We start from the raw sequence: 26,817 nt of genomic DNA, 5'->3' as shown, positions 1-26,817 counted from the left end.
GGTGGAGATGGGGCAGGGGGTGAACGGAGCTTGGCTGCCGGTGGGTGCAGAGCACCCACTAATTTTTCCTCGTGGGTGCTCCAGCACCGGAGCACCCCTGAAGTCAGCTCCTATGGTCTCTGGCATGTTTATCATATCAGGCCTTTTGCTCTTGTTGAGCATCCTGTAGGTTTTCTCAAGCAAGAGCTAGAGAGTCTTCGAGGTTTTGCAGGTTGGTTACTGAAGGAACAGGAAAGGACACTGTGTAGAGTCAAGCACAAAAGTTTATTACGCAAAGCATTGGTGGAGTGTCACTATGCTTATTAGGCTCAGAGACTCTGCCCAACAATTGATTACAATAGATTATATAGGGTGCCATGGGTGGAGAGAAGCGACGAGGGGGAGTTTCCGAGCCCCTGGATAGGTTCTAGCAGCAAGACAAGATAACCACAATAAGCCAATAGTCTAAAAGATTACATGATGGCTCCACCCATAGTTCAGGTTAACATGTTTTTAATACACAGGTTATTTCCCTCAAACTATTCCTATTAAAATATATAGGTTAAATCCTAATTTTGGGGTCCAGGGGAATGAGGTAGCAGCTCTTCTGGTTAACCAACAGGTACATTCCTGGAGATTTAAAGCAAAAGACAGTGATTAGTATGCAACAATAACAGTTGTTTATAGTCTTATAGTTTTACCCTTGCATTACCGTGAACTAGGATTGGCATCCATGAAGAAGGATACATCTGTGAAGTGGGAGGATACCATATCTCATACTGACATGTTGGGCCTCTCCCTGAACTCTAGTAGGCATGTGGGGAGGGTATATGCTATCTCCTTCCTGCACTTGGGAGTAGACTTTGAGGCCCTACTCAGAGCTTTGTGTGTCTGTAACTCGCGATAAGGGCACCCAATTACGGCTCACCATCTGGAGTTATGCTGACTCCACTCATCTAGTAGAAACAAAGCAAGGTCATCTCCTGTTTTTCTTAGCTAGTATTGTTCATTGTTAACTAGGCCCCAGGCCGCAGACCACTCTGTGGAATTCAGGCCTATGTAAAAGTTCTTATTAGAGACTGTGGTTAAGATTTTACATACACACAGCAAATGGATTTTGGCCCTTCAGTTACGAAGTCCAAAGTGTTAGTTCCTGGAGAAGATGTAACCCCCTCCCATTGCTGCTTCACCAACTGTAATGGCCCCTTAACTTCATGGCCATAAATGAGTTCAAAGAGTGACAATCCCAAATTGGGATGTGGTACAACCCTGTAGGCAAAGAGCAACTGCTGCAACACTAGGTCCCAATCATTGGAATGCTCATTCAAAAATTTACGTATTGTGGCCCCCAAAGTCCTATTAAACTTCTCCACTAGGCCATTCGTTTGATGGTGGTAAGGGGTGGCAACCAAGTGGTTCACCCCATGAGCTTCCCAAAGACATTTCATGGTCCTTGCCAGAAAGTTAGTTCCCGAATCCATAAGGATGTCTGAGGGCCAGCCTACCCTGGCAAAAATGTCTGCCAATGCCTGGCTCACGTTTTTAGCCCTGGTGTTGCTTAGAGCTACTGCTTCTGGCCATTGGGTGGCAAAATCCATTAAGGTCAGTATGTACAGCTTTCCTCTGGGTGTCTTCTAAGGGAAAGGACTCAGAATATCCACAGCTACATGCTGAAATGGAACGTCAATTATGGGGAGTGGCTGGGGAGGGGCCTTGACCTGGTCTTGGGGCTTTCCCACCATCTGGCACACCTCACAAGACCAGACATAGGTAGAAACGTCCTTGCCCATTCCCTCCCAGTGGAATGACTTCCCCAAACGGTTCTTCATCCTGTTCACCCCAGCATGGCCATTAGGGTGATCATGGGCTAAGCTCAAGAGCTTTTCCCTATACTTAGTTGGAACTACCAACAGTCTCTGAGGATGCCAGTCCTCCTTGTGCCCACCAGAAAGGGTCTCCTTGTATAAGAGTCCTCCTTCTACAACAAACCTGGACCTGTTGGAAGAGCTGAGAGGTGGTGGGTCACTCTGTGCCACTGTCGAAGCTCCCTTGAGGCTTTCATCCGCTTCCTGCTCTGCCTGGAACTGCTCCCTTGATGCTGGAGACATTAGTTCCTTGCGGGGTTGTGGACTTGGGCTTCGTCCCACTGGAAGCGGTGGAGGTGATGGGGTTGTCTCTGTTGATTGTGTACCGTTCTCCGCTGGTGCACTAGGTTGTATTTTAGGCTCCGGTTGAGCTTTTTGCGTGAGTTAGCTGCTGCTGCAGGTGCAGGCTCTGTGGCACCGTTTGGTGCTGGCTCCCCTGACTCTGGTGGGGTTGTAAGCATGGGCTCTGGTGCTGACTGCTCTGCCAGTTATAATCCTTGGGCTGGTTCTGGCTGGGTCCCAGGAACTGGATCTACAACTGCTGCCATGGACTTTGGTCTAGAGTCTGGCACCCCCTGCCTCTTCGGTGGAGAGCAGTTCAGAACAGCATTCACCAAGGAATTTAGTTCTTATTTTAGGTGCTCACCTAATGCTCTTGAGCTAAACCGATTACTCTGAGCATATGTGGACGCAGGAGCAAGGGGGATTTGTAGCATGAAGAGCTGCACTCGAGTTGCATCATTTAAGGGGATAAGCAGTACTCTTTGCTCCTACTCAACCTAGCCAGTGTCCATTCAGGTCCCTCTTAGGGCCAAACTCTCGTGGAGGCATGATGGCATGTTGCTAATCTCTGTCTCCATGAAGGTTCTTCTTGTTTCCAGGGAATGTAATGAAAGTATTTTTGAAAAACAAAGTAGAGATGAGAATGTGTGCTGGCAAGGGCAGGGGATTTCAGACAGGAGAGGAGGGAGCTATAAGAGAAGAAGGGTTTAGGAAGGGGATTATGGGGAATGGGATAAATCGGAGTGAGTGGCAGGGAAGGGGAGAGACGTTGGGAGGCTCTGGGTTTGGCACTGCAGTGAGGGAAGAGTATTATGGGGAGGTTTCAGAGTAGCAGCCGTGTTAGTCTGTATTCACAAAAAGAAAAGGAGTACTTGTGGCACCTTAGAGACTAACAAATTTATTTGAGCATAAGCTTTCGTGAGCTACAGCTCACTTCATCGGATCAATGAAGGGGAGGGGCTCACTGGGAGAATAGGGGCTGGGGCACATGGCAGCCCCACATTCTCCTCTTCCATATGCGTGGCATGATTTGGGCAAGGCAGCCTCGCTTGGGGGGGAGGACTGAGCCCCTCATCCTACTTTTGTGGGTGGGTGTGCACCGGCATGTGGTGGCACACTACTCCTCTTGAGGTGTCTAAGCCTCCTCCCTGCTCCCCTTCATGTGAGCCAGGATATGGAGGATCCTTGTCTTTATGGGGATGTCTGAGCTCTTTTCCCTGCCCCCCTCAAAAGATCTTGGGGCTGTGTCCCTCCAGAGAAGTCCCTCTACCCCTCTGAACACCCATCGTAGAAACCATCGACCAAGGGGTTTGGTGTGGCAAAGAGAGATGAGTGACACACCGTTACCACAAACTGAGAAACTACATGTGCATACGCTCGACTGGGGGGCATTTGTGAGAGGTGTGTGCCACCCCGTTACAGCATGCTTGATGCACATCTCAGGTTTCTCAAGCACTGGGGAGGAGGGACAGGAACTTCCTCTGAGGCCAGGTCTATTTGTGCATGGGTCTATGCTCAGATTTTTCACTGGCCAACATAAGCGCCCTGTTACAGCCACGCAGTAAAACCACCTTCCTGAACAGTGAAGAGCCTTGATTAATGCGGTGCGAGTGTAGACACTGCATGACCTGTGTCGACCCTAACAGTCCTCCAGCAGCTGTCCTACTCTCTGCATCAGTGACCACTCTGGTCACAATTGTAAACTCCACTGTCCAGAGCTCACAGAGTCTGGAAGCCACCTCCACCCCACCACACTCTTTTAAAACCCTCTGTGTATTTAGAAATGCCTTTTCCTGATTGCCCACCTTGGCAATCCCACCTAGTAGCTCATCCTTGTTGTGTGCAACTGTCCAACCGACCATGCTGGCTCCATGTGCTAGACATGTTCCTGCCTGCAGTAGACAAGAGGCATTGGATCTCCTGGGCCTGTGGGAGAAGCAGCTGTGGAAGCATGGCTACAGACTAGCCATAGAAACATGGACATCTACGAGCAGCTTGCACAGGGATGACAGACAAAGGGGTATGACAAGGAGCAGCAGCAATCTTCACCAGGGATACCACAAGGCAAGGGAGTGCAACAATAGATCTGATTTAAAGATGGCGCCTGGCCCCTCCCCAAGCTAATGAAATAATGGTGTCGACTTTTTATTGGTTGACTCAAATGAAAAGAGGTACAACAAACAGAGGTAGAGTTGGCATCCACTTTTCATTCCCTGTTGGGTGAGGCGGCGGGGAGGGCCACGCAGAGCACTTTGTTTACATGCATTAGGGGTGGCCCGTTTATCCTCCTTAGAGATCTCAGTGAAACTTCCCTGGAAAAAAATCTGCAGTCCTCTCCTGAAGGCTTCTAGGGAGGGCTACCTTATTTCTTCCTCTGTGGTAGGACATTTTCCCATGTGAATTCGTCTGGTACCATCACAGTACCCAGGCTTGCAGCATATGGGACCAGGTGGCTTCAGGATGCCAGTTTCAGCTGTGCTCTCTGTGGCTTTGTAACCCTCAGGAGTGAGATATCAGCTAAAATCACCCCCACCTGTGGAGAACGGTGCCAATATTCAGTGCCAGTACCCTATACTTGTACCCATGGAATAGGGACTGAAATTTTATAGCTTTACGCAACAGAAAATCTGTCCCCCCTTGCCCCTGGTGGTCTGTACTCACCATGGCTGGGGCTGGAGAATAGTGCCGAGGCGCTCCAAAGCTGAAGTGTCAATAAGCAATTCTTATTAAAAGTGTCTATGGGGCTAAGGGAAGGGAGTTTAGAAACTTATCTTTCTCTTTCCCTTATGACTGTAAATACAATGGTACATCTCCCTGGTTTTATTAGCGGCTTCTGGCAAGGCTGCTTTGATGGGTGCCCCCTCCACACCTGCAGAACGTATGGCCCTGATAAGGAGGAGAAAGAGGTCTAGGGAGGCCGTGTTCTGTGAGATATTGCAGCCAGTGCTGCATCGGACCATGAAAAAAAAGGACTTGGAGGCCAACATGTCTGACAGCTTGGAGAAAGGTGCAGGAGTCCCAGCAGGACAAGGAAATGGAAATGCATCAGGACATAATGGGTCTTCTCAGGCAATAAACCCAAACGCTGCAGACCTTTGACCTACAGGTCCAAGAATCCAGGATACTCTGCCTCTGTCTTTCGAGAACTCAGTGGTCGCTGCTTCCTATACACCCCAACATACCACATGGTATCACAGGACACATTCTTACTCCGACCACTTCATGCCAAGGGACAACAAGACAAACCACAGCTTCACATACACTGACCTGTGAGAATCATGGTTGGTGTATGTGTAGCCACAACAGATTACATTCAAATGGACATAAATGTTTACTTCTTTTCTAATTTTAAGTTTTCACAATGTTCAGTTATGTTAAAAATTTGTATTATATTGCCTATGGTTTTGTTTTTCACATTGATTTTCTTATCTTTTGTTTCCCACTGAATCAAGTTCTGTTTTTCCAGAATATATTTCTTTATAATTTCACAACACATTGCAGAACGCAAAGTCAAGGGAAACAGTACTTGTAAGTGCACATCAAGCACCACAGCATTCATAGCTTCATGAAAACACCCAGTCATATTTATAAATTGTGACAGGGTCTGGCCAGATGGTTACAGGAGAGTAATAGAAGGCAGATATATTAGCCCCAGGTTAAGTAGGTCCCTTTTCCCTGGGTAAGGTAACAGGGAAGGTTCTAGAACATTCAGGAAACTTCTGGAGACAATTAAGACAGACAGGCTGATTAGAACACCTGCAACCAATCAAGAAGCTGCTAGAATCAATTAAGGCAGGCTAATCAGGGCACCTGGGTTTAAAAAGAAGCTCACTTCAGTTTGTGGTGTGCGTGTGAGGAGCTGGGAGCAAGAGGCACTAGGAGCTGAGAGTGAGAACGCAGACTGTTGCAGGACTGAGGAGTACAAGCATTATCAGACATCAGGAGAAAGGTCCTGTGGTGAGGATAAAGAAGGTGTTGGGAGGATGCCATGGGGAAGTAGCCCAGGGAGTTGTAGCTGTTGCACAGCTGTTCCAGGAGGCTCTCTAGACAGCTGCATTCCACAGGGCTCTGGGCTGGAACCTGGAGTAGAGGGCGAGCCTTGGTTCCCCCCAAACCTCCCAACTCCTGGTCAGACACAGGAGGAGTTGACCTGGACTGTGAAAACGGCCAAACTGAGGGCTGCCGTGAAGCTCCAAGGCGAGCAAATCAGCAATAAGCACAAGACCCACCAAGGTAGAGGAGAAACTTTGTCACTAAATGTACAGCAAGCATCACACAGTTCCTAGCAGTACCCAATGCTCCAAGCACAGAGAACAGTCCAACACAGAATACTGCTGTGGCTGATGGTTAAAATGCTCTTTCAAAGCCTCCCTCAACTGCAGAGCTCCACGTTGGGCTCTTGTATTGGACCTTGTGTCTGGCTGTTCAAACTCAGCACATAGCCACTCCACCTCTGCCCATGACCCTTGTGGCAGCTTTTCCCTCTTTCCAGGGCTGGCCTTACCCTGAGGCAGCTGCCTCAGGTGCCAGATTTGTGGTGGGGGGGTGCCACTAGGACCCAGAGTCTAGAAAATTGTGTCTGCTGCTTGTGCATATGTATTCTCTCTGCTCTAGATGCATAGAGATGGGGGAGTGCAGTGCTGGAGGGAGGAGGGCACAAGAGACAGAACAGGCAGGCAGGAGAAAAGATGAGAGGGAATAACAGAAAGCAGCAGGAGCTGCACGGAGAGAGAGGAGAAGAAGCATCTTATGTACCTCTCTAGCACCCACAAGAGCCTGGACTGATAACACCAGCTTCTCAGGGAGCTTCTTGTTTCCTGCTGCTTTTCTGAACCACTTAAGGAGAACAGGCAGTCAACTGAAGTAGTAGGAGCCAGTGAGGCCCTTAAGACGCGGATATCTTCCCTCCCTCAGGCCCTACTACCAGCCTGCTTATTTGTCCCCTTCAACTGAGTGTTGAGAGCCACTATATTTGGCACAGAACAGTAGTCATGAGTGAAAGAAGAAAACGCCCCTCTGGGTCATCATTCAGAAAAAGCAAGCAAGCAAAGGAAGCTTTTCTATCTAAGCAGGAAGGAGCTCTCCTGAGATACATAGACACAAATGTTCACAGTGAGCCTTCCAGCCCCAGTGAGGATGTGAGTGGTGAGGAGATGCCTGATCTTCCAGTTAGAGTGCAGGTGACCTGGCAGCTAGTGCAGCATCCATATCTCCATCTCAAATGGATGTAACCAGGCACATTCCTGAAAAAAAGTATAGCTCAGAGAAGAGTGTGGTGGAGGCACAAGAAACAGCTGCTGCTGAGTTTAGTTCCTTAAGGCTAGATGATCCAGGACTGTGGACCCACTCAAGCAGTAGCCTGAGGGACTTTCTTGTACTGCATGGGCCACAGCAAGTGAAAAACGTCATGTTCCCCAAAGACAATGAAAATAGAAGTTTCCATCCAACACATTACTGGCATGAAATCCCCAATGGTGACAAAGTGGAGAGGCTATGGCTTATGTACTCAAAAACCCAAAATGCTGCATACGGTTTTTGTTTCAAACTCTTCCAGTCTAATGTTCCAGCCACATTGGGTTCTACAGGAACAAAGGACTGGAAAAATCTGGCTAGAAATCTGGCATGCCATGAGAAGGCAGCAAATCACCAGAGAGCATTCCATAGATGGAAAGAGCTTGAGATGAGACTAAGTTAAAGGCCACTATAGATAATCCACATCAAGAGAAGATTGCATTAGAGTCTCTTTACTGGCAAAATGATCTGAAAAGGCTCATTGCCATTGTGAGAATGCTTGCTACCCAAAACCTAGTACTGCGTGGCACTTCAGATCAGCTGTATGTGCCAAACAATGAAAACTTCCTAAAATTGTGGAGCTGATGGCTGAGTTTGATGCTGTACTCCAGGAGCATCTAAGAAGAGTCACCACCCAAGAAATGTACACACACCACACCACTGCTTGGAAAAACCATTCAAAATGAGATCATACAGTTATTGGCAATAAAGCCAGACAGAAGATTGTGACAGGTCTGAAGTCAGCAAGATATTACTCTGTTATTCTGCACTGCACACCTGACATCAGTCATACAGAACAAATTACTTTAATGGTGCGTTTTGTAACAACAGAACCTAGTGAAAATATCCCTTCAATGGTGACTGTCAGAGAGCATTTTCTAGAATTTATTGACATTGATGATACTACAGGAGCTGGTATGACAAATGTGCTTCTTAAAAAGCTGGAAGATAAGGGAATTGCAATAGCTGACATGAGAGGTCAGGGCTATGATAATGGTGCCAACATGAGAGGAAAGAACAGTGGAATGAAGACACGGATCCAAGAGTTAAACCCTTGAGCTTTTTTTGTCCCATGGAGTTCTCATTCCTTGAACTTGGTTGTCAGTGATGCAGCATCAGCTTCTAGTGAGGCTGCTGAATTTTTTAATGTAATTCAAAGCATCTATGTATTTTTCTCTGCATCAACTCATGGATGGCAAATTTTGAAGCAACATCTGGGAACATCCTCTCTGACACTGAAACCAGTGAGTGCCAGACAATGAGAAAGTCGAGTGGAGGCGGTAAAGCCTATCAAACACCAAATTGGAACGATAGATGATGCCATAGTTGCCATTATGGAGGATAATGTTATGACAGGAACTGTTCATGGGAGAACAGTGGCAGAGAGAAATGGAATCACCAGAAACATACATAACTTGAAATTCCTGTGTGGCTTAGTGTTGTGGCATGACATACTGTTGGAAATAAATGTTGTAAGCAAGAGACTCCAAGGTGTTGACCTTGATATATCTGGAGCAATGGAACAACTGGACAAAGCAAAGTCATACCTACAGTCTTACCGGTCAGATGAGGGATTTCAAAACATTTTGAAGAGTGCACAGAAGTTGGCAGAGGAACTTCACACTGAAGCTATTTTCCACCCATTCAAGAATACAAGAATCACCGAAGAAGAAGACATTTTGATTACGAGGCACGGGATAATCCCATAAAAGACCCCAAACAACAATTCCAAGTTTAATACTTTAACCTGGGGCTAGATTGTGCAATACAGTCAGTTGAAGAACGTTTCGTGCAGCTCAAGGAACACAGCAGTATATTTGGGATGTTGTATGATATTCCAAAACTCCTCACTATACCTGAAGAAGACCTACACCAGCAATGCAGGGCACTAGAGACAGTGTTGATGAGACATGATGACTTGCGCGATATCGATGCAAGTGATTTAGGTGATGTGAACTGAAAGTCCTTTCAAGATACATTTCACCAGGATCAACTCCAAAGCCTGTTCTAGGAATATATGTGCACAAATAAGATGACCACCCTCTTTCCAATTGCTTTTGTTGCTCTGCGCGTACTTCTAACAATTCCTGTAACGTTGCCAGTGGAGAACGCAGCTTCTCCAAGCTGAAGTTAATAAAAACACATCTATGCTCCACAATGACACAGGAGAGGCTGGTCAGCCTTGCAACTATCTCAATAGAGTATGAGCTGGCCCAGACTGTGGACCTTCAGCAGGAAGCAGTTCAAAACTTTGCAACCAAGAAGGCACGGAAAGCACCACTTTGATTATTCAAATAGATAAAAATGCCAGTGTTTACTATGCAGACAAGAAAAGTTACATTTGCTGTTCAGACGTTTGAAAGTTAAGTGTTACTTAAAATGTTTGAAAAAGGCATTTTAAGTTGTTTAATTCTCCTTTCTTGGGGTAGATAGCAGGGCAGTACCATGAGAGGAATAGAGCAGGAAGACGGCAGAATTGAGACCTTTCAAAGTTTTGGCCCAAACAGGGCATGGGGGCATCATATGAGCTCCCTGCCTCAGGTGCCAAAATGTTGTAGGCCGGCCCTGCCCTTTGCCTCACAATATTATGCAAGACACAATGGATAGCTATAACCATTGGGATATTTTTCTCACTGAGATCCAATCTAGTGAGTGGAAACAGCCATTATCCCTCCAGTCTATCAAAAGTACATTCAACTTTCATTCTGCACCTGCTGAGGCAGAGTTGAATCTTTCCTTGGTGCAGTCAAGATGGACAGTGTACAGCTTCATGAGCCAGGGGAGCAAGGGGGAGGCTGGGTTCCTCAGATTCACTGTTGGCATTTCCATATTGACAATAGTAATCCAATGGTCGGGAAAAATGGAGTTGCAAGCAGGGACATTCTGTTCTTAAAGATGCGAGCATAATGCACCTTCCCTGGACATTGGATGAGTGGACTTTCCCTGTGAAGATCATGTACCTTCCCTGGACACTGCTCTGAGGTTGTACTGTGAAGTCTCTCTCTCAGGTGCTGGACTGGCTGGTTCTTGTGCATGTGCTCAAGGTTTAACTGATCACCATATGTGGAGTCTGGAAGGAATTGTCCCCATATAGATTGACAGTGACTTTGGAGGCGTGTGCCCTTCACACCCTATTCCCCAGAACATCACCTCTTTATTAACTAGGTGGCTGGTGGATGGGTTAGCTGTAAGTCCTGAACTTCTGAGGGTCTGCAAGACCCCTGTGATGTGCTTTATATGTTCATTCCAGGGCTTGATATAGATGACAATGTTAACTATGTATGCAGCTTCATACTGGTTGTGAGATCAAAGCACCTTATGCATTAGCCTCTGGAAGGTGGCTGGTGTATCTTGTAGGCCAAAGGACATTGTCTTAAATTGGTACAAACCAAACGGAATGTAGAAGGCTGTCTTCTTTTGGGACTTCAAGGAGATCTGCCAGTAACCTCTGGTTAGATCAAAGGTGGTGATATAACGGCAGCCCCTGACGTCTCTAACAATTCATCAATCCTTGGCCTCGGCTGTGGATTGAACTTTGAAATCACATTAACTTGTCAGAAGTTGATGCAGAAAAGATAGACCAATTTTGGTACCAATACTATGGGGCTCAGGTATTCGCTGTGCAACTCTTCAGCTACCCTGGTGTCCAGTATAGCTAGTAGTTCCTTCTGCAGTGTTTCCCACATCTCTCTCAACCAGGGTTAAAAACTCTCTTTTTTTCTGGCTCAGTCTCTGTGTGGTGAAACATCAGGTGAATCTGTCCAGGCAGTGTGGAAAAAGACCACAGAGAAGGACAGGGTGAGTTTTCAGATCAGCCACTTTTGTTCTATCTGCAGATCCTCTCCCACCAGAACTTGATCAGAACTGGGGGACAAAGGGGCCTGTGGCCCAAGTTCTGGTTCTGGAGGAAATGGCATTACCAGGAGTCCCTGTTGATCTTTCTAGACCTTTAGCAACTTGACATGGTACACCCTAGTGTCCTTCTTCTTGTCTGGCTGGTGGATCTCATAGTTTACCAAGCAGATTCGTCTGATCACTTCAAAGGGGCCCTGCCATCTGGCCAACAGTTTGGATTCTGAGGTGGGGAGCAGAAGTAATCCCCAGTCCCCTAGTTGGAACCCCTGAATGTGGGGTCTCTTGTTGTAGGCTTGTGCTTGCCCTTGTTGCATGTTCACTATATTCTCTCTCTCGAACTCTTAAAAACTCTTTAAAATCTCCAAGGATGGAGATTCCACAACCTCCCTAGGCAATTTATTCCAGTGCTTAACCATCCTGACAGTTAGGAAGTTTTTCCTAATGTCCTACCTAAACCTCCCTTGCTGCAATTTAAGCCCCTTGCTTCTTGTCCTATCCTCAGAGGTTAAGAAAAACAATTTTTCTCCTCCTTCTTGTAACAACCTTTTACGTACTTGAAAACTGTTATCATGTCCCCCCTCAGTCTTCTCTTTTCCAGACTAAACAAACCCAGTTTTTTCAATTTTCCCTCATAGGTCATGTTTTCTAGACCTTTAATCATTTTTGTTGCTCTTTTCTGGACTCTCTCCAATTTGTCCACATCTTTCCTGAAATGTGACACCCAGAACTGGACACAATACTCCAGTTGAGGCCTAATCAGTGCGGAGTAGAGCAGAAGAATTACTTCTCATGTCTTGCTTACAATACTCCTGCTAATATATCCCAGAATGATGTTTGCTTTTTTTGCAACAGCGTTACACTGTTGATTCATATTTAGTTTGTGGTCCACTATGACCCCCACATCCCTTTCCACAGTACTCCTTCCTAGGCAGTCATTTCCCATTTTGTATGTGTGCAACTGATTGTTCCTTCCTAAATGGAGTACTTTTCATTTGTCTATATTGAATTTCATCCTATTTACTTCAGACCATTTCTCCAGTTTGTCCAGATCATTTTGAATTTTAATCCTATCCTCCAAAGCACTTGCAACCCCTCCCAGCTTGGTATAGTCCGCAAACTTTATAAGTGTACTCTCTATGGCATTATATACATCATTGATAAAAATATATTGAACAGAACTGGACCCAGAATTGATCCCTGTGGGACCCCACTCATTATGTCCTTCCAGCATGAGTGTGAACCACTGATAACTACTCTCTGGGAATGGTTCTCAAACCAGTTTTGCACCCATCTGATAATAGCTCCATCTAGGTTGCATTTCCCTAGTTTGTTTATGAGAACGTCATGCAAGACAGTATCAAAAGCTTTAATAAAGTCAAGATATACTACATCTATCACTTCCCCCCATCCACAAGACTTGTTACCCTGTCAAAGAAAGCTATCAAGTTGGTTTGACACGATTTGTTCTTGACAAATCCATGCTATTACTTATCATCCTATTATCGTCTAGATGTTTGCAAATCGATTGCTTAATTATTTGCTCCATTTTTTTTCCAGATACATAAGTTAAGCTGACTGGTCTATAATTCCCTGAGTTGTCCTTATTTCCCTTTTTATAGATGGGTACTTTATTTGCCTTTTTCCAATCTTCTCGAATCTCTCTCGTCTTGCATGACTTTTCAAAGATAATTGCTAATGGCTCAGATATCTCCTTAGTCAGCTCCTTGAGTATTCTAGGATGCATTTCATCAGGCCCTAGTGACCTGAAGACATCTAATTTGTCTAAGTAATTTTTAACTTGTTCTTTCCCTATTTTAGCCTCTTCTGATCCTACCCGTTTTCACTGGTATTCACTATGTTAGACTTCCAATCACCACCAACCTTCTTGGTGAAAACTGAAACAAAGAAGTCATTAAGTACCTCTGCCATTTCCACATTCCCTGTTATTGTTTTTTCTCCTTCATTGAGTAGCGGTCCTACCCTACCCTCGGTCTTCCTTTTGCTTCACTATCCCTTGCCCCTTGCAAAGTGTTTACTTGTTACCCTTTATGTCTCTAGCTAATTTCATCTCATTTTGTGCCTTGGTCTTTCTAGTTTTGTTCCTACATATTTGTGTTATTTGTTTTTATTCATCCTTTTTCATTTGACCTAGTTTCCACTTTTTGTAGGATTCTTTTTTGATTTTTAGATCATTGAAGATCTCCTGGTTAAGCCAGGGTGAGAACTTGCCATACTTCCTATCTTAGAGATAGAAAGAAACAATTCAAAGTTGTTGGTGATGTTCATGGACCAGCTGGAGATGGTGGAGCACCAGTTCTGCACCCAAGAAACAAGCACTTACTGGTGGAATAGCATTGTTATGCAGGATTGGGATGACGAGCAGCAGGTGCAGAACTTTCAGATGTGCAAGGCTATGTTCCTGGATCTGTGTGCTGAACTCACCTCAGCCCTCTAGTGCAGGGACACCAAAATAAGAGCTTCACTGACAGTTGAAAAGTGACTGACATTTGCACAGTGGAAACTTAAAATGCCAGATTGCTACTGGTGAGCCAGAAATTACTTTCCAGTTGAGAAATTGTCATGCAAGTGTGCAGGACTATTAATCATCTTCTGCTCTCAGGACTGTGACTGTGGGTAATGTGTAGGGCATAGTAGATGGTTTTTCAGCAGGAAAGTTCCAAAATTGCAATGGGGGCAATAGATGGCATGCATATCCCTATTTTAGAACCAGATCACTTTGCCACTGAGTACATCAACAGAGTGGCCTACTTTTCTATGGTTATGCAAGTGCTGGTGGATCACCAGGGATGTTTTATTGACATCTGTGTGGGCTGGTCAGGGAAGGTGCATGACACATGCATCTTTAAGAATACAGGACTGTTCAGACAGCTGCAAGCAGGGATTTTCTTTCCCAACTGGTGGATTACCACTGGGAATGTTGAAATGCCAATAGTGATCCTGGGCAACCCAGCCTACCCCTTGCTCCACTGCCTCATGAAGCCGTACACCAGCTACCTCAACAGCACCAAGGAGCTCTTCAATTACAGGCTCAGCAGGTGCAGAATGACAGTTGAATTAGCCTTTGATCATTTGAAGGGTCACTGGTGTTGTCTACTTATAAGATTGGACCTCAGCAAGAAAAATATCCCAATGATTATAGCTGCCTGCTGTGTCCTGCATAATATCTGAGATACAAAGGAGGAAACATTTATGTTGCGGTGGAGGGGAAGGTGGAGCAGCTGGCTGCTGAATTTGAACAGGCAGATACAAGGGCTAGAAGAAAAGCTCAACATGGAGCTATACAGTTTAGGGAGGCTTTGAAAGACTAGTTTAATAGTGAGCCAGAGTTTAACCATCTCACTTAGCCTTGATAGACTTGATGCGAGAATTGGCAAAACCTCTGTCACCTTTGGAAAACTGACCTTTGTATTCAGGATTAGCAACTTGTTATTCCAGATATGTGAGGTATCTGTTTATCAGACTTGTGTCCTCAGTATGTCCCTTTGTGATTGTGAAAACTGGGTCACGTATTTCAAGCAAGAGCAGAGATTGAACAGCTTCCACCTTCGCTGTCTCAGAAAAATTCTTGGAGTCACTTGGGACCAACGGATCACTAACAATGAGATCCTTGAGAGAACTGGCCTACAGTCTATGCAGACTCAGTCACCTCAGTCCCTGGAAAAATCATGGAGCAGGTCCTCAAAGAATCAATCCTGAAGCACTTAGAGGAGAGGAAAGTGATCAGGAACAGTCAGCATGGATTCACCAAGGGAAGGTCATGCCTGACTAATCTAATCGCCTTTTATGATGAGATTACTGGTTCTGTGGATGAAGGGAAAGCAGTGGATGTATTGTTTCTTGACTTTAGCAAAGCTTTTGACACGGTCTCCCACAGCATTCTTGTCAGCAAGTTAAGGAAGTATGGGCTGGATGAATGCACTATAAGGTGGGTAGAAAGCTGGCTAGATTGTCGGGCTCAACGGGTAGTGATCAATGGCTCCATGTCTAGTTGGCAGCCGGTGTCAAGTGGAGTGCCCCAGGGGTCGGTCCTGGGGCCCGTTTTGTTCAATATCTTCATAAATGATCTGGAGGATGGTGTGGATTGCACTCTCAGCAAATTTGCGGATGATACTAAACTGGGAGGAGTGGTAGATACGCTGGAGGGGAGGGATAGGATACAGAAGGACCTAGACAAATTGGAAGATTGGGCCAAAAGAAATCTAATGAGGTTCAATAAGGATAAGTGCAGGGTCCTGCACTTAGGATGGAAGAATCCAATGCACCGCTACAGACTAGGGACCGAATGGCTCGGCAGCAGTTCTGCGGAAAAGGACCTAGGGGTGACAGTGGACGAGAAGCTGGATATGAGTCAGCAGTGTGCCCTTGTTGCCAAGAAGGCCAATGGCATTTTGGGATGTATAAGTAGGGGCATAGCGAGCAGATCGAGGGACGTGATCGTTCCCCTCTATTCGACACTGGTGAGGCCTCATCTGGAGTACTGTGTCCAGTTTTGGGCCCCACACTACAAGAAGGATGTGGATAAATTGGAAAGAGTACAGCGAAGGGCAACAAAAATGATTAGGGGTCTAGAGCACATGACTTATGAGGAGAGGCTGAGGGAGCTGGGATTGTTTAGTCTGCAGAAGAGAAGAATGAGGGGGGATTTGATAGCTGCTTTCAACTACCTGAAAGGGGGTTTCAAAGAGGATGGCTCTAGACTGTTCTCAATGGTAGCAGATGACAGAACGAGGAGTAATGGTCTCAAGTTGCAATGGGGGAGGTTTAGATTGGATATTAGGAAAAACTTTTTCACTAAGAGGGTGGTGAAACACTGGAATGCGTTACCTAGGGAGGTGGTAGAATCTCCTTCCTTAGAGGTTTTTAAGGTCAGGCTTGACAAAGCCCTGGCTAGGATGATTTAACTGGGACTTGGTCCTGCTTTGAGCAGGGGGTTGGACTAGATGACCTTCTGGGGTCCCTTCCAACCCTGATATTCTATGATTCTATGATTCTATGACTATGCTGCATGCTTACAGGCTTCGCTGGCTGGGCCACCTGGAGTGTATGCCTCAGGATCATCTACCAAAGGCTGTTCTCTACAGTCAACTCTAGAACTGCAGAGGAAATCCAAAGCTCCAATACAGCGACAAGGTCAGGCAAGGTCTCAAAAAATTCAGCATTCCCAGTGACACCTGGAAAGCACAGGCACCAGCTTTCTCCGCACCCCGGGGGTGCTCAATCCCCCACTCTGACCCAGGCCCTGCCCCCTTCCCCCAAGTCCCCGCCCCGCCTCTTCCTGCTCCCGCTCTGACCCAGGCCCCACCTCACCCCTTCCTCCAAGTCTCCACCCCCGCCCCACCTCTTCCTGATCCTGCTATGCCCCAAGCCCCACCCGCACCTGACCCCTTCTCCCAAGCCTCCCCCCTGCCTCTTCATTCCCCCACTCCACCTCAGGCCCCACCCCCACCCAGCCCTTCCCCCAGCAGAACAGCTGATCGCAGCAGGCGGGAGGCGCTGGGAGGAAGGGTGAGGAGTTGATCAGCCAGGCTGCCGGTGGGCAGGAGGTGCTGACGGGGCAGGAGGAGCTGGCTGCCAGTGGGTGCTCAGCACCCACTAATTTTTTTCCGTGGGTGCCTGGAAGAACCCTGCCCACAACTACTCAGTCTGGAGAAGTCAGATTAAGGCTGGTGCAGTCATCACAGAGAGCCAGGCTGAAGCCCGCAGGCGAGCCAGGAAGCAGAGAGTGCTCCAACCTCCATCTGGTGAGTGGACCTGTACCCACTGTGGGAAGGTCTGCTGCTCACTCATTGGGCTTTTCTCCCACACTACTGTCAAATACCATTGACTGACTGACTTTGTCTTGTTCCCTTTCAAGATGTTGGATGGCCATAGAGTAGTGTGTGGTGCTGTAGTGTGCTCTACTTGGCCTTGCTCTTTTGTAGATCTTGTTGTGATTTCTGTGTAGGTAGGAATCTAACATTGTGAATGATGCTACGGGTTCTATGTCACTGTGCAGCAACAGGAAATTGATTACTGTCAGACCTGCTCATCACCACCCAGCATATGCTGTGAACTACTGACGATGAATTATGTTCCAAAGTAGAATTTTATTCTGTAACATGAACCAGGCAAATAAAAAAAAACATTTAGAACTTAGTAATACTTAATAAATGAAGGGAACAGAACTTATGAAGGGGAAAGAACAGTCATTTTTATTTCAGGTACACATACACCAACCATGGCTTTCACAGGTCAGGGTATGTGAAGCTATTATTTTCTTGAATGTCCTCTCATGTAGAGTGGCAAGAGTATTTCACCAACCCCCCAGGGCCACATGGAATGTTCGGGGAGGGCACAGGGAGGTCCCGATATAGAGTTCTCTGTGGGCTGCAGAGGGAGAAGAGCATGGGATTGTTGAACTTGCAGGTCCACCAGACTGCTGCATCTGTGTTTGCTGCCTGAGAAGCACCATCTCCTGCTGCACATCCATTTCCTTCTCCTGCATCCTTCTCCTCTCCACTCTGTCCTTCTCCAGGCTGTCTGCAAGGGTGATGCTGTAGGCCCTGTGCTCACAGTCTGATGCAGCATTGGCTGCAGGATCTCCTGGAACATGTCATCCTGAGTCCTTTTCTTTCTCCTCCCTTATCTGGCTCAGGTGTTCCATGGCTGTGGGGGGTGGAGGGGAAGACCCTGCAGGCCACAATGGCAGCAGCTGCAGATACAACACAGAGAGGGACCATTGTCAGTGTAATACACTATGGAAAGCAAAACTTAAGATGCTGAACTCACTCCCCTTGCTCCCCAAAAGTTGTAAGCACTATGTTCTCACCTCTCCTTGGGCTTGACAGAGCACAGCACCAGCCATTGTGAGTATGGCCTTCCGAGGATTTGGACCATGAGGAGGAAATAGCTCATGTGCATGATTCTAGTTGTATAGGTCAATGGGACTGAATACTGGCACCATTTTCCACAGGCAAGGGTGATTTTAACTGATATCTCACTCCTGAGTGTAACAGAGGTGAAGAGAGCACAGCTGCTGCTGGCATCCCGATGCCGCCCAAGTTCATATGCCGCTAGTCTGTGGGCTGCAATGGTACCTGCCGAAGTAATCGCGGAGTTGTATGGGAAAGTGTCCTACCACAGAGAAAGAAATAAGGCCGCCCTCCCCAAAAACATTTGGCAGAGGATTGCAGAGTACCTCTGGGAAAGTTTCATTGAGATTTCTATGGAGGATTCACGGGACTTCCTGGTGCACATAAGCAAACTGCTCCATATGGCCTCCACTGCCTAACACTAGCAAGGAATGAAATGCAGATAGCAACTCTACTCTCTTGGTTGTTCCAGCACCTCTTCTAGCACAATTGAAAATGATCAAATCAAAAGATGTGTCCTGCTACTTGGGGGTTACATCCATGTAATAGTAAACAGCATAGTTACCAGAGGTTCCTCAGGCTCAGGCTCGCCCGTGCTCAACTGTCAGGATAGGCTGGTCTGTGGTGGTGTCAAAAACAGGTCCTGGCTTGCTGCACAGCTGGACCTCCTGGTCGCCCGTCCCGCATATGCCTCCTGCTCTTTCTCATCGATGTCCTCCTCCTTGCTGTTCATGGCAAGAGCCTGTGACGGGGCTCCTGAGAGGTATCCATGGTGCTTTTATGGGGTGAGGTCTCCACTGAGGATGGCAGGCAGCTCTTTGTAAAAGTAGCAAGTCTGCAGCTCCATAGCAGAGCAATTGTTGGCCTCCCTGGCCTTCTGCTACATCTGCCGCAGCTACTTGGCTTTCACATGGCTCTGCTGCTGGTCCTGTGGTAGCCCTTCTCCTGCATCCCCTGAGCAATTTGCTTATAGATATTCACATTTCTATGGCAAGATCGAAGCTCTGCCTGCACAGCCTCTTCTCTCCACTGGCCCAGAAGATCCACCACCTCCTGTGTACTCCAGGCAGGAGTGTGTCTGGAGTGTGCAGCCGGCATGGTCAGCTGGGAATTTACAACAGTCGAGAGCTGCTAGGTGTGCTCACGAAGCCAGGCAACCAGGAAAAGAAACTTCAAAAATTCACAGAGCTTTGAAGGGAAGGGATGGCTTCCTGTCCACCTGACTCCTGGGCAATGGCATTCACATCGGTAACCAGAGTGGTCATGTGGGGCATTGTGGAACAGCTCCTGGAAACCAGTAACAGTCTATGTCAGTAACACAGTGTCTACACTGACACTGCGTTAACTAATTACATTGAGCCTGACTTTATGCTGCTCGGGGAGGTGGTGTTATGAAGTCAGCATAGCGAGGCACTTACGTCAGCGGAAGCCAAATTTAAGTGAAGCCAATTCCAGAGCTAGGTCAAGGTAAGCTGCCGTGTGCTGACCTAACCATGTGGTGTAGACCAGGCCTTTGTCTCCAAGTACGCAGCTGGAAATGTTTTTCAGGAGGGGAAGCTATAAAAAGGAGGGACAAACACCTCAAGGCACCCCCCTCTCTCTCCCTGCCATTCGTATTCACCCTGATGAGACAAAGGAAGCATTTGTTGGACTCTGTGGGAGGGGTCCTGACCTGAGAGTTTGGTCCATAATCTGCTGAAACATGTGGTGTGAAACTTTGCTTGAATCTAATATAGTGAAGTTATATGCAGTGTAGTTATAGCTGTGGCAGTCCCAGAATATTAGAGATACAAGGTGGGTGAAGTAATATCTTTTATTGGACCAACTTCTTGGTGAGAGTCACAAGCTTTCAAGCCACACAGATCTCTTCAGGTCTGGGAAAGTTATGCCCAGAGTCACAGCAAAATGCAAGATGGAACAGATTGTTTAGCATAAGTAGTTAGCACATATTGTAAGGGGTCATTCAAGGTAGAGTGGGCTATAGTCTTTGACCACATGGTTATCAGCAGGTTGGAACCTTTAGATCCACCACACAGACCTCTGGGACTTGAGCTAATGGATTAACTGGTAGCAGTGGTAGGTTGTGATCCTCTATATGGCCCAGCACTCGAGGGGGATGGGACACTTTGCCAGTGGGTTTCACAGAAATTTGCTGGCAGCAGAGGACAGTGAGACTCAGGGATCTTGGGTTCCATTCCAGGCTCTAGAGGGACATGTGCTTTTGTGGGAACAGACTCTTCTGCCCCTTCCACTCAAGCTTGACCCCTTCTGCCCCATCCCCTCCAACCTGTCTTTGTCCTAGTTCTACCTCTTCCCCAGCCTGGCTGCTGATCTCAGTCTCATTCTAGTCACCACTCTTCACTCCTCAGGCTTCTCATCCAGTCCCAGTTTCCTTTCCCAGACAGTCCCAGTTTCTGCCTCCCATCTCTTCCTCTGATCTGTCTCTTTCTGTCTCCTGGCCTGTAGTCACTCCCCATCCTGTCCATTTTTCCCATCCCCAGTGGCTCCCAGTCCCAGTCTCCCTCTCTGAGCTCCCTGTCCAATCTCAGTTTCATCCCCCCCCCAACTCTTTGTCCCCATCTCTTTGCCCAGCCAGCCCCAGTTCTCCCCTCGCACCCTGACTCCTCATCAGATCTGTTCCCCCCACACACACACACACATCTGCTTCCGCCACTCACTGGTTCCTCGTCCCAGTCTCCTTGTCTAGCCAGTCCCAATCTCTCCCCAACTCCCGTCCTAATTTTCCTCCCCTCTTCACCAGCCTCCAGTCCCACTCTCACCCCATCCACAAACTCCTTGCCTCAGTCCTCTCCCTTCACTATTCCTTGCCCCCAGAGGTCCAGCTCTTATCCCCGCTGCATTTGAATCAGGTAGCTTCCTCATCCATGTTGCCTGGGCCTAGCAAGGGGATCATTGAGAGCACAGGAGAAATAGGTTCCCTGCTTTCAGTTCCTGTGCCCAGGTCTGGAACCAGCCCCAGCCCACAGCAACCAAGAGTTGCAATTGCAGGAAAAGGCCTGTTTAGCCTCATAGAATATCAGGGTTGGAAGGGACCTCAGGAGGTCGTCTAGTCCAAGCCCCTGCTCAGGGCAGGACCCATCCCCAATTTTTTCCCCAGATCCCTAAATGGCCCCCTCAAGGATTGAGCTCACAACCCTGGGTTCAGCAGGCCAATGCTCAAACCACTGAGCTATCCCTCCCCCATGAGGGCCATGTTCTGTATGGATGAAATCTTCAGGGGATTTAACTGCAAAGCTCTAGCCACCCTCTACTGAGCATGTGTGAACTGAAATTTTTCAAAGGCTTGTAATTTGGCAAGCTGAAAAGTCCCAGTCTTATTAATCTCTCCTCATATGGAAGCCGTTCTATACCCCTAATCATTTCTGTTGCCATTTTCTGAACCTTTTCTGATTCCAATATATCTTTTTTGAGATGGGGCAACCACAGGTGCATGCAGTATTCAAGATGTAACCATACCATGGATTTATATAGAGACAAAATGATATTTTCTGTTCTATTATCTATCTATCTATTATCCCCAAAACATTGGGGCCTTAGACTTCTTAAAGAAAAGGTCACCAGAATTTTTTAACATGGGGGAAACAACATATTTTCACTAACCTTGTTTTTCAAAAAGCATTTTGGCTGACATTTTCCAAAAAATTCAGCCTGAGGTAGACACTTGGCATATAAAATTTCATCCAAAATGGTTCAAGTTTGACAAAGATATTTTCAGCTGAAAACAGGGTCTTATAACGGGGAATGTTGGGCAACCTTAGCCTTGCCTATAACATCCGATCTGGGACTCAGCATTTCCCAGCATTACAAGAAGGAGGTTGCATTTGGGGAGCCAGAGGAGCTTTAAAATGACTAACTGAGGACTAATTAAAAAGTGCAATTGTTCCAATTTTTCCAGATAGCAAGGAACATAACCTCACACAACAGCAGCACCGATGGGGGGAATAAGAGGCTGGGTTGTGGAAGAGGCCAGCAACTGAGCCACATGATAACAGAAATTCTCTCATTTGGAGTGAATTTGTCATTTTGGACATAGATAAAATTTCACCTTTTCCATTCATCAGACTCTTTTCAAGGATAATAGTGTAATTGTGCATGCACACTCACACATACACACTTTGCAATCACACATGCTCATATACACATATTCACATACTTACACAGTCATACTCAAATTCACACACAGACACATACACACTCACAAAACAATACAAATTTTAATTAAATTTAAAAAGCACACACTCATTCCAAGTCTCACAACACGCAAACTCTCATGCACTCATTCACTGTCGCCTTCAGGGAATCATGAAACTTTATAAAGTCAAGGGATGAGCTTGCACACTCGGTCACACTGGTATAAATCAAAGTTAACTCCATTGACTTTTCTGGATTTGCTCCATATTTTCACTGGTGTAACTGAGAGCAGAAGTAGGTCCATTATTTGTCTCTCTAGAGAGAAAGAGGTGCTTTTGACCTCTTGTAAACACAAGAAAGGACTCCAGGTATGCCAGTGAAAATACAACCAGGAATAATCCTTTCAGCTTGTTTTAGGGGTGAAAGAAGCAATGAAGATGTTTGTCTACACTACCACGGTAAGTCGACCTACACTACGCAACTCCAGCTACATGAATAACAAAGCTAAAGTCGATGTACCTTACGTCAACTTACCACAGGGTCTACATTGCGGGAAATTGACCTCCCGTCGACTTAGCTTACTCTTCTCCTTGGGGGTAGAGTACAGGGGTCAACTGGAGAGCAATCTGCTGTCGATTTGGCAGGTCTTTACTAGACCCAGTAAATGGGCCTCAGGTGGATCGATCTCAGAGCGTAGATCCCAGCAGTAGTGTATACATAGCCTCAGACATGGTGTTTGAAAGCTGTGCAATTGAAAAAAATCACAACTTTCCCACTCTGTGAAAGCTACAGAGGGCTTTTGCTTCTTTCCTCTGTGTCCATGAAAATAACAGGGGCTGTTTTTCCTTATGCAAAATTGTTTCTGCAGCACCAGTTTGGGAAGTTTGGTTTGTTCCCTGGGCTTCTATGGAATCATTTATATATTTTAAAAAAATATCAGCTGGATGGAGAAGGAGAAATCTCAGCATTGTCCAGCCCGCAAATTCTCTTGAAAAGGAGTGAGCATGTCCATCCAGTCTCAGGCACGCCCAAGCCAGTGCTTGCATTCCCCTCAGAGGGGCTGCTGTTCCCCTGATGCTTGGGAGAAACAATAGAATTGTAGCTTTTAAACTAGAGTCTGAATCAAAGTAATTCAAACCCCTTTCAGCTCCCAAAATTTAATGTTCTGTTTCTGATTCTGCTCTATGGGGCTTTCCAGAACCGCTTCCTAACCAGCCTAAGTAGTTATATCTGGAGGGCCAGGAGGGCACTGTCAAGGTTAGGGAGATTTCATGCTGCCTTCTGACTCTTTCTCCACTCTGCTTCTCTCCTCCCACAGACAAGAGCTGTGTCTTCTGGACCAAGGAGCTTGATCTGATTATGAGTGAGCAGCGGGGCCATGTGAACAGCCTCTTCTTGAATGAGGAGTCAGCCAAGCGGCTCAGCTCCAACAACCGGGTGCAGCGCTTCCAACAGGCAGTGCAGGAGCGGGCAGCACGGGCCAAGAAGCGGATGCACAGCATCACCAAAGACAGCGCCAAGAGCTTCCTCAGGAGAAATGCCTTCGTCCTCTTCACCATCACTGCTGTCCTACTGGGTAGGGAGCCTTGGGCCTGCAGGGCGGTGCTGTGCTGCCTGGGGAGATTCATTAAGTTAGCACAAAGAGTGATTAAAGAAGTGTGCCGGGGTCAGGGTTCTGCCACAAGCACACTCTGTGCCTTTGGGCAAGTCCCTTCATCTCTCAGTGCCTCCATTATCAGGCATTGCATTGCAAGAGCATCTACAGGTGCCTGTGAGGGATCAGGGTCCTATTGTACTGGACACTGTTCCCACCTGGAATGCAAAACCGGGCTTCGCCTCACAGAGTTGGCTGGCTCTGCACTAGGAATGTTTGCTGGTGTAAGGATGGTGGGCAGGGGTGATTCCTTTACAACAGTTTGTAGAGGCAAAAAGTGCTCATTTAGATACCGTTATTCCAGCAAAAGGACTTATTTAGATCATTTCCCTTGGGGAACTGTACAGCTGTACTAGCTAAAAAGCCCTCTGCTGCTATAAGCTGTGTCTCCACTATGGGGGTTAGCTGTTATTGGGAAAGTGAGGATAATAGAGAACCTCAGGCACAAGTCACTGCTTATGTGCAAAGCAGCATGGTTCCAGCATGCGGTGGCTTATAACAGCCAGCCTCAGGAGGGAACTACAGTAAGTGACACTAAACCTCTGCTGCACGAGGCTCTCTGAGAGCTTTACTGACAGTCAGTCCCTCAGGAAGCCTCCCAGCCCCAACAGGGTAAGTCTCCTTATCCCCACTGCCCAGAAGGGAAACTGAGGCAAGGAGCAGTCCTGTAACTCACTTTAGGCCAGCCTTAGGATGTGGTAGAATCTCTATCACTTGGATTCTTTAAATCAAGACTGGACATCTTTTTTCTAAAAGATCCACTCTAGCTCAACCATTTCAATTGGCTCGCTGCAGAATCATGGGGTGAAATCTCTGGCCTGTGTGATGCAGGAGGTCAGATGGGCTCTTCTAGCCTTGAAGTGTTTGCATCAGTGAGCTACATGGCTGGAAATACAACCCAGAAGTGCAGCAGGGAAGTTTAGAGCAGTGCTGTTCCCTCCTTGCTGAGGGCTGGCTGGCTGGCTGATGCACTCTCATGGTGTGGCTCCTGTTTACCAGACTGGGAGCTCACCGTTATATGAGCAGCATCCCCTGTAATAAGGGAGGGTCCCTGGAATCCTTATCCTGGGGAAAGGGCCATTCTCCATGCCTGGCACGTTCCTGCTCACCGAGGCAATGGCTAACAGGACAGGCCTCTCACAGGGGGCTGTGTTTAACCCTTTGATTGCACAGATTCATCCCCTCCCAAGTCAGCATCTTACCTCAGCCTTTAATTTAGCCGTGGTAGCACCCCAGAGATCTGACACCCATCGAGGTGGCTCTGAGCTCTCGGCGCATACTGCCCAGGAAGAGCTGTGCCAATGATGGTGCTAGCAAGCTATAGGGAGCGGAGGAGGAGGTGCGTCACATCGCTGTAGCGCAACCCCTCTGGCCTGCCACAGGGAGTGGCACTCCCAAGCTGAAAGGCAGCTCAGCTGAGGAAATGGGGTGCCACCATTTGGGAGAAATAATGGAGGAAACTGGGGGGAACCCTTCCAGCTTGAGGAGTGGTTGGGAGGACTCTTCTCCCACAGGGGAGGGACACCCTGTTATTTGGCCTGAGTCTCAGTAACTCTCCTGGGGAAGGATCGCCAGGCTTGGCAACCCAGCAGCGTCAGGCTGCAGTGCTCATTGTTCCTAGGGACCTGGCTCCACATGTCTCCAGAGGGCTTGCACCCCTCTCCAGGCCGCATTCGTGGTACTAACAGTATTCCGGCATCTCTACAAGAGCCAGTGTCTGAAGGGCCAATTGGCCCTGTGCCCATTGCAGGAGAGGAAGGACAGTGGGGGAGGGCCCAGAGCCCCCCATAGGCCCAATGTGCATGGTGGGGGATGGGTCCAGGAGGGAGGACCCTTAGCCTGCCATTGGCCTTATGTACACCGGGGGGGGGGGGAAGGGAGCAAGAGTTAGCAGGGGAAGGCCCAGTGCCACCCTAGGCCCTGTGCACATTGCATGTCCACAGGGGTAGGGAGCACAGGGATGCCAGCCAACCCTCCAGGATTGTCCTGGCATGTCCAGGAATTAAAGATCAATCTTTAATTAGAGATTGGGTCATGTGATGAAACCTCCAGGAATACAGTAACTCCTCACTTAACATTGTAGTTATGTTCCTGAAAAATGCAACTATAAGCAAAACGATGTTAAGCGAATCCAATTTTCCCATAAAAATAAATGTAAATAGGGGGATTAGGTTCCAGGGAAATTTTTTTCACCAGACAAAAGACTATATTATATTTTACACACACACAGTTTTAAACAAATAATTTAATACTGTACACAGCAATGATGATTGTGAAGCTTGGTTGAGGTGGTGAAGTCAGAGTGTGGGATAGTTCCCAGGGAATGCCCTACTGCTAAATGATGACCTAGCACTCGGCTGAGCCCTCAAGGGTTAACACATTGTAGAGTGTGAGGCTACTACCTTAACAATAAGGCAGCAGGAATGGAGGGAGGGGAGACAGCATGGCAGACAGAGACACAGACACACAGCTGTCTGTATGTGTGAGAGAGAGATGCGCATTTCCCCTTTAAGTACGCTGACCCCACTCTTAAGTACACTGCCTTGTTAAGTAGATCAGCAAGCTGAGACTGCAGCTGAGGGCTCCCTCCATTCTGAGCCCTGTTATGTCTCCCCCCCCCGCCCTATGAAAGATGGGGTGAGTGGGGTGCAGGAGCAGGGGGACACCCTGACATTAGCCCCCCACCCTCCCCCACACACACAGAGCAAGCAAGAGGCTCGGGGAGCAGTTCCAAGGTGGAGGGCAGGAGCAGCACATGGTAATGGGGGGAGGGACAGGGAACTTAGGGGAGTGGGGAACTGATAGCGGGCTGTTGCTCCATCCTGGTTCCAAGCCCCCAGCAGCTTGCTGCAATGGGCTGCTCTTC

At 47.4% G+C, this 26,817-nt stretch overlaps 1 protein-coding gene and 1 long non-coding RNA gene across 2 annotated transcripts in view; one reads left to right on the top strand and one right to left on the bottom strand.

The window, feature by feature from the left end:
- Positions 1-26,817, top strand: part of LOC119848414 (excitatory amino acid transporter 1-like) — a 116,910-nt gene that overhangs the window by 34,047 nt on the left and 56,046 nt on the right. Inside the window, exon 2 of the mRNA XM_038384200.2 lies at positions 23,616-23,873. Coding sequence (XP_038240128.1) covers positions 23,657-23,873 — 217 coding nt within the window. The 5' untranslated portion in view covers positions 23,616-23,656. The remainder of the gene's footprint in view (positions 1-23,615; positions 23,874-26,817) is intronic.
- Positions 20,790-26,387, bottom strand: LOC122457501. Its single transcript, XR_006277060.1, has 3 exons — positions 26,180-26,387; positions 22,326-22,332; positions 20,790-20,806 (listed from the first exon to the last, which is right to left on the bottom strand). It is a non-coding gene; the product is annotated as an uncharacterized LOC122457501 (long non-coding RNA).

The sequence above is a fragment of the Dermochelys coriacea genome, chromosome 25 (genome assembly GCF_009764565.3).
Source record: "Dermochelys coriacea isolate rDerCor1 chromosome 25, rDerCor1.pri.v4, whole genome shotgun sequence".
Lineage (NCBI taxonomy): Eukaryota > Metazoa > Chordata > Testudines > Dermochelyidae > Dermochelys > Dermochelys coriacea.
Note: the sequence above shows the minus strand (reverse complement) of the source record. Positions and strands in the feature narration are given on the sequence as shown.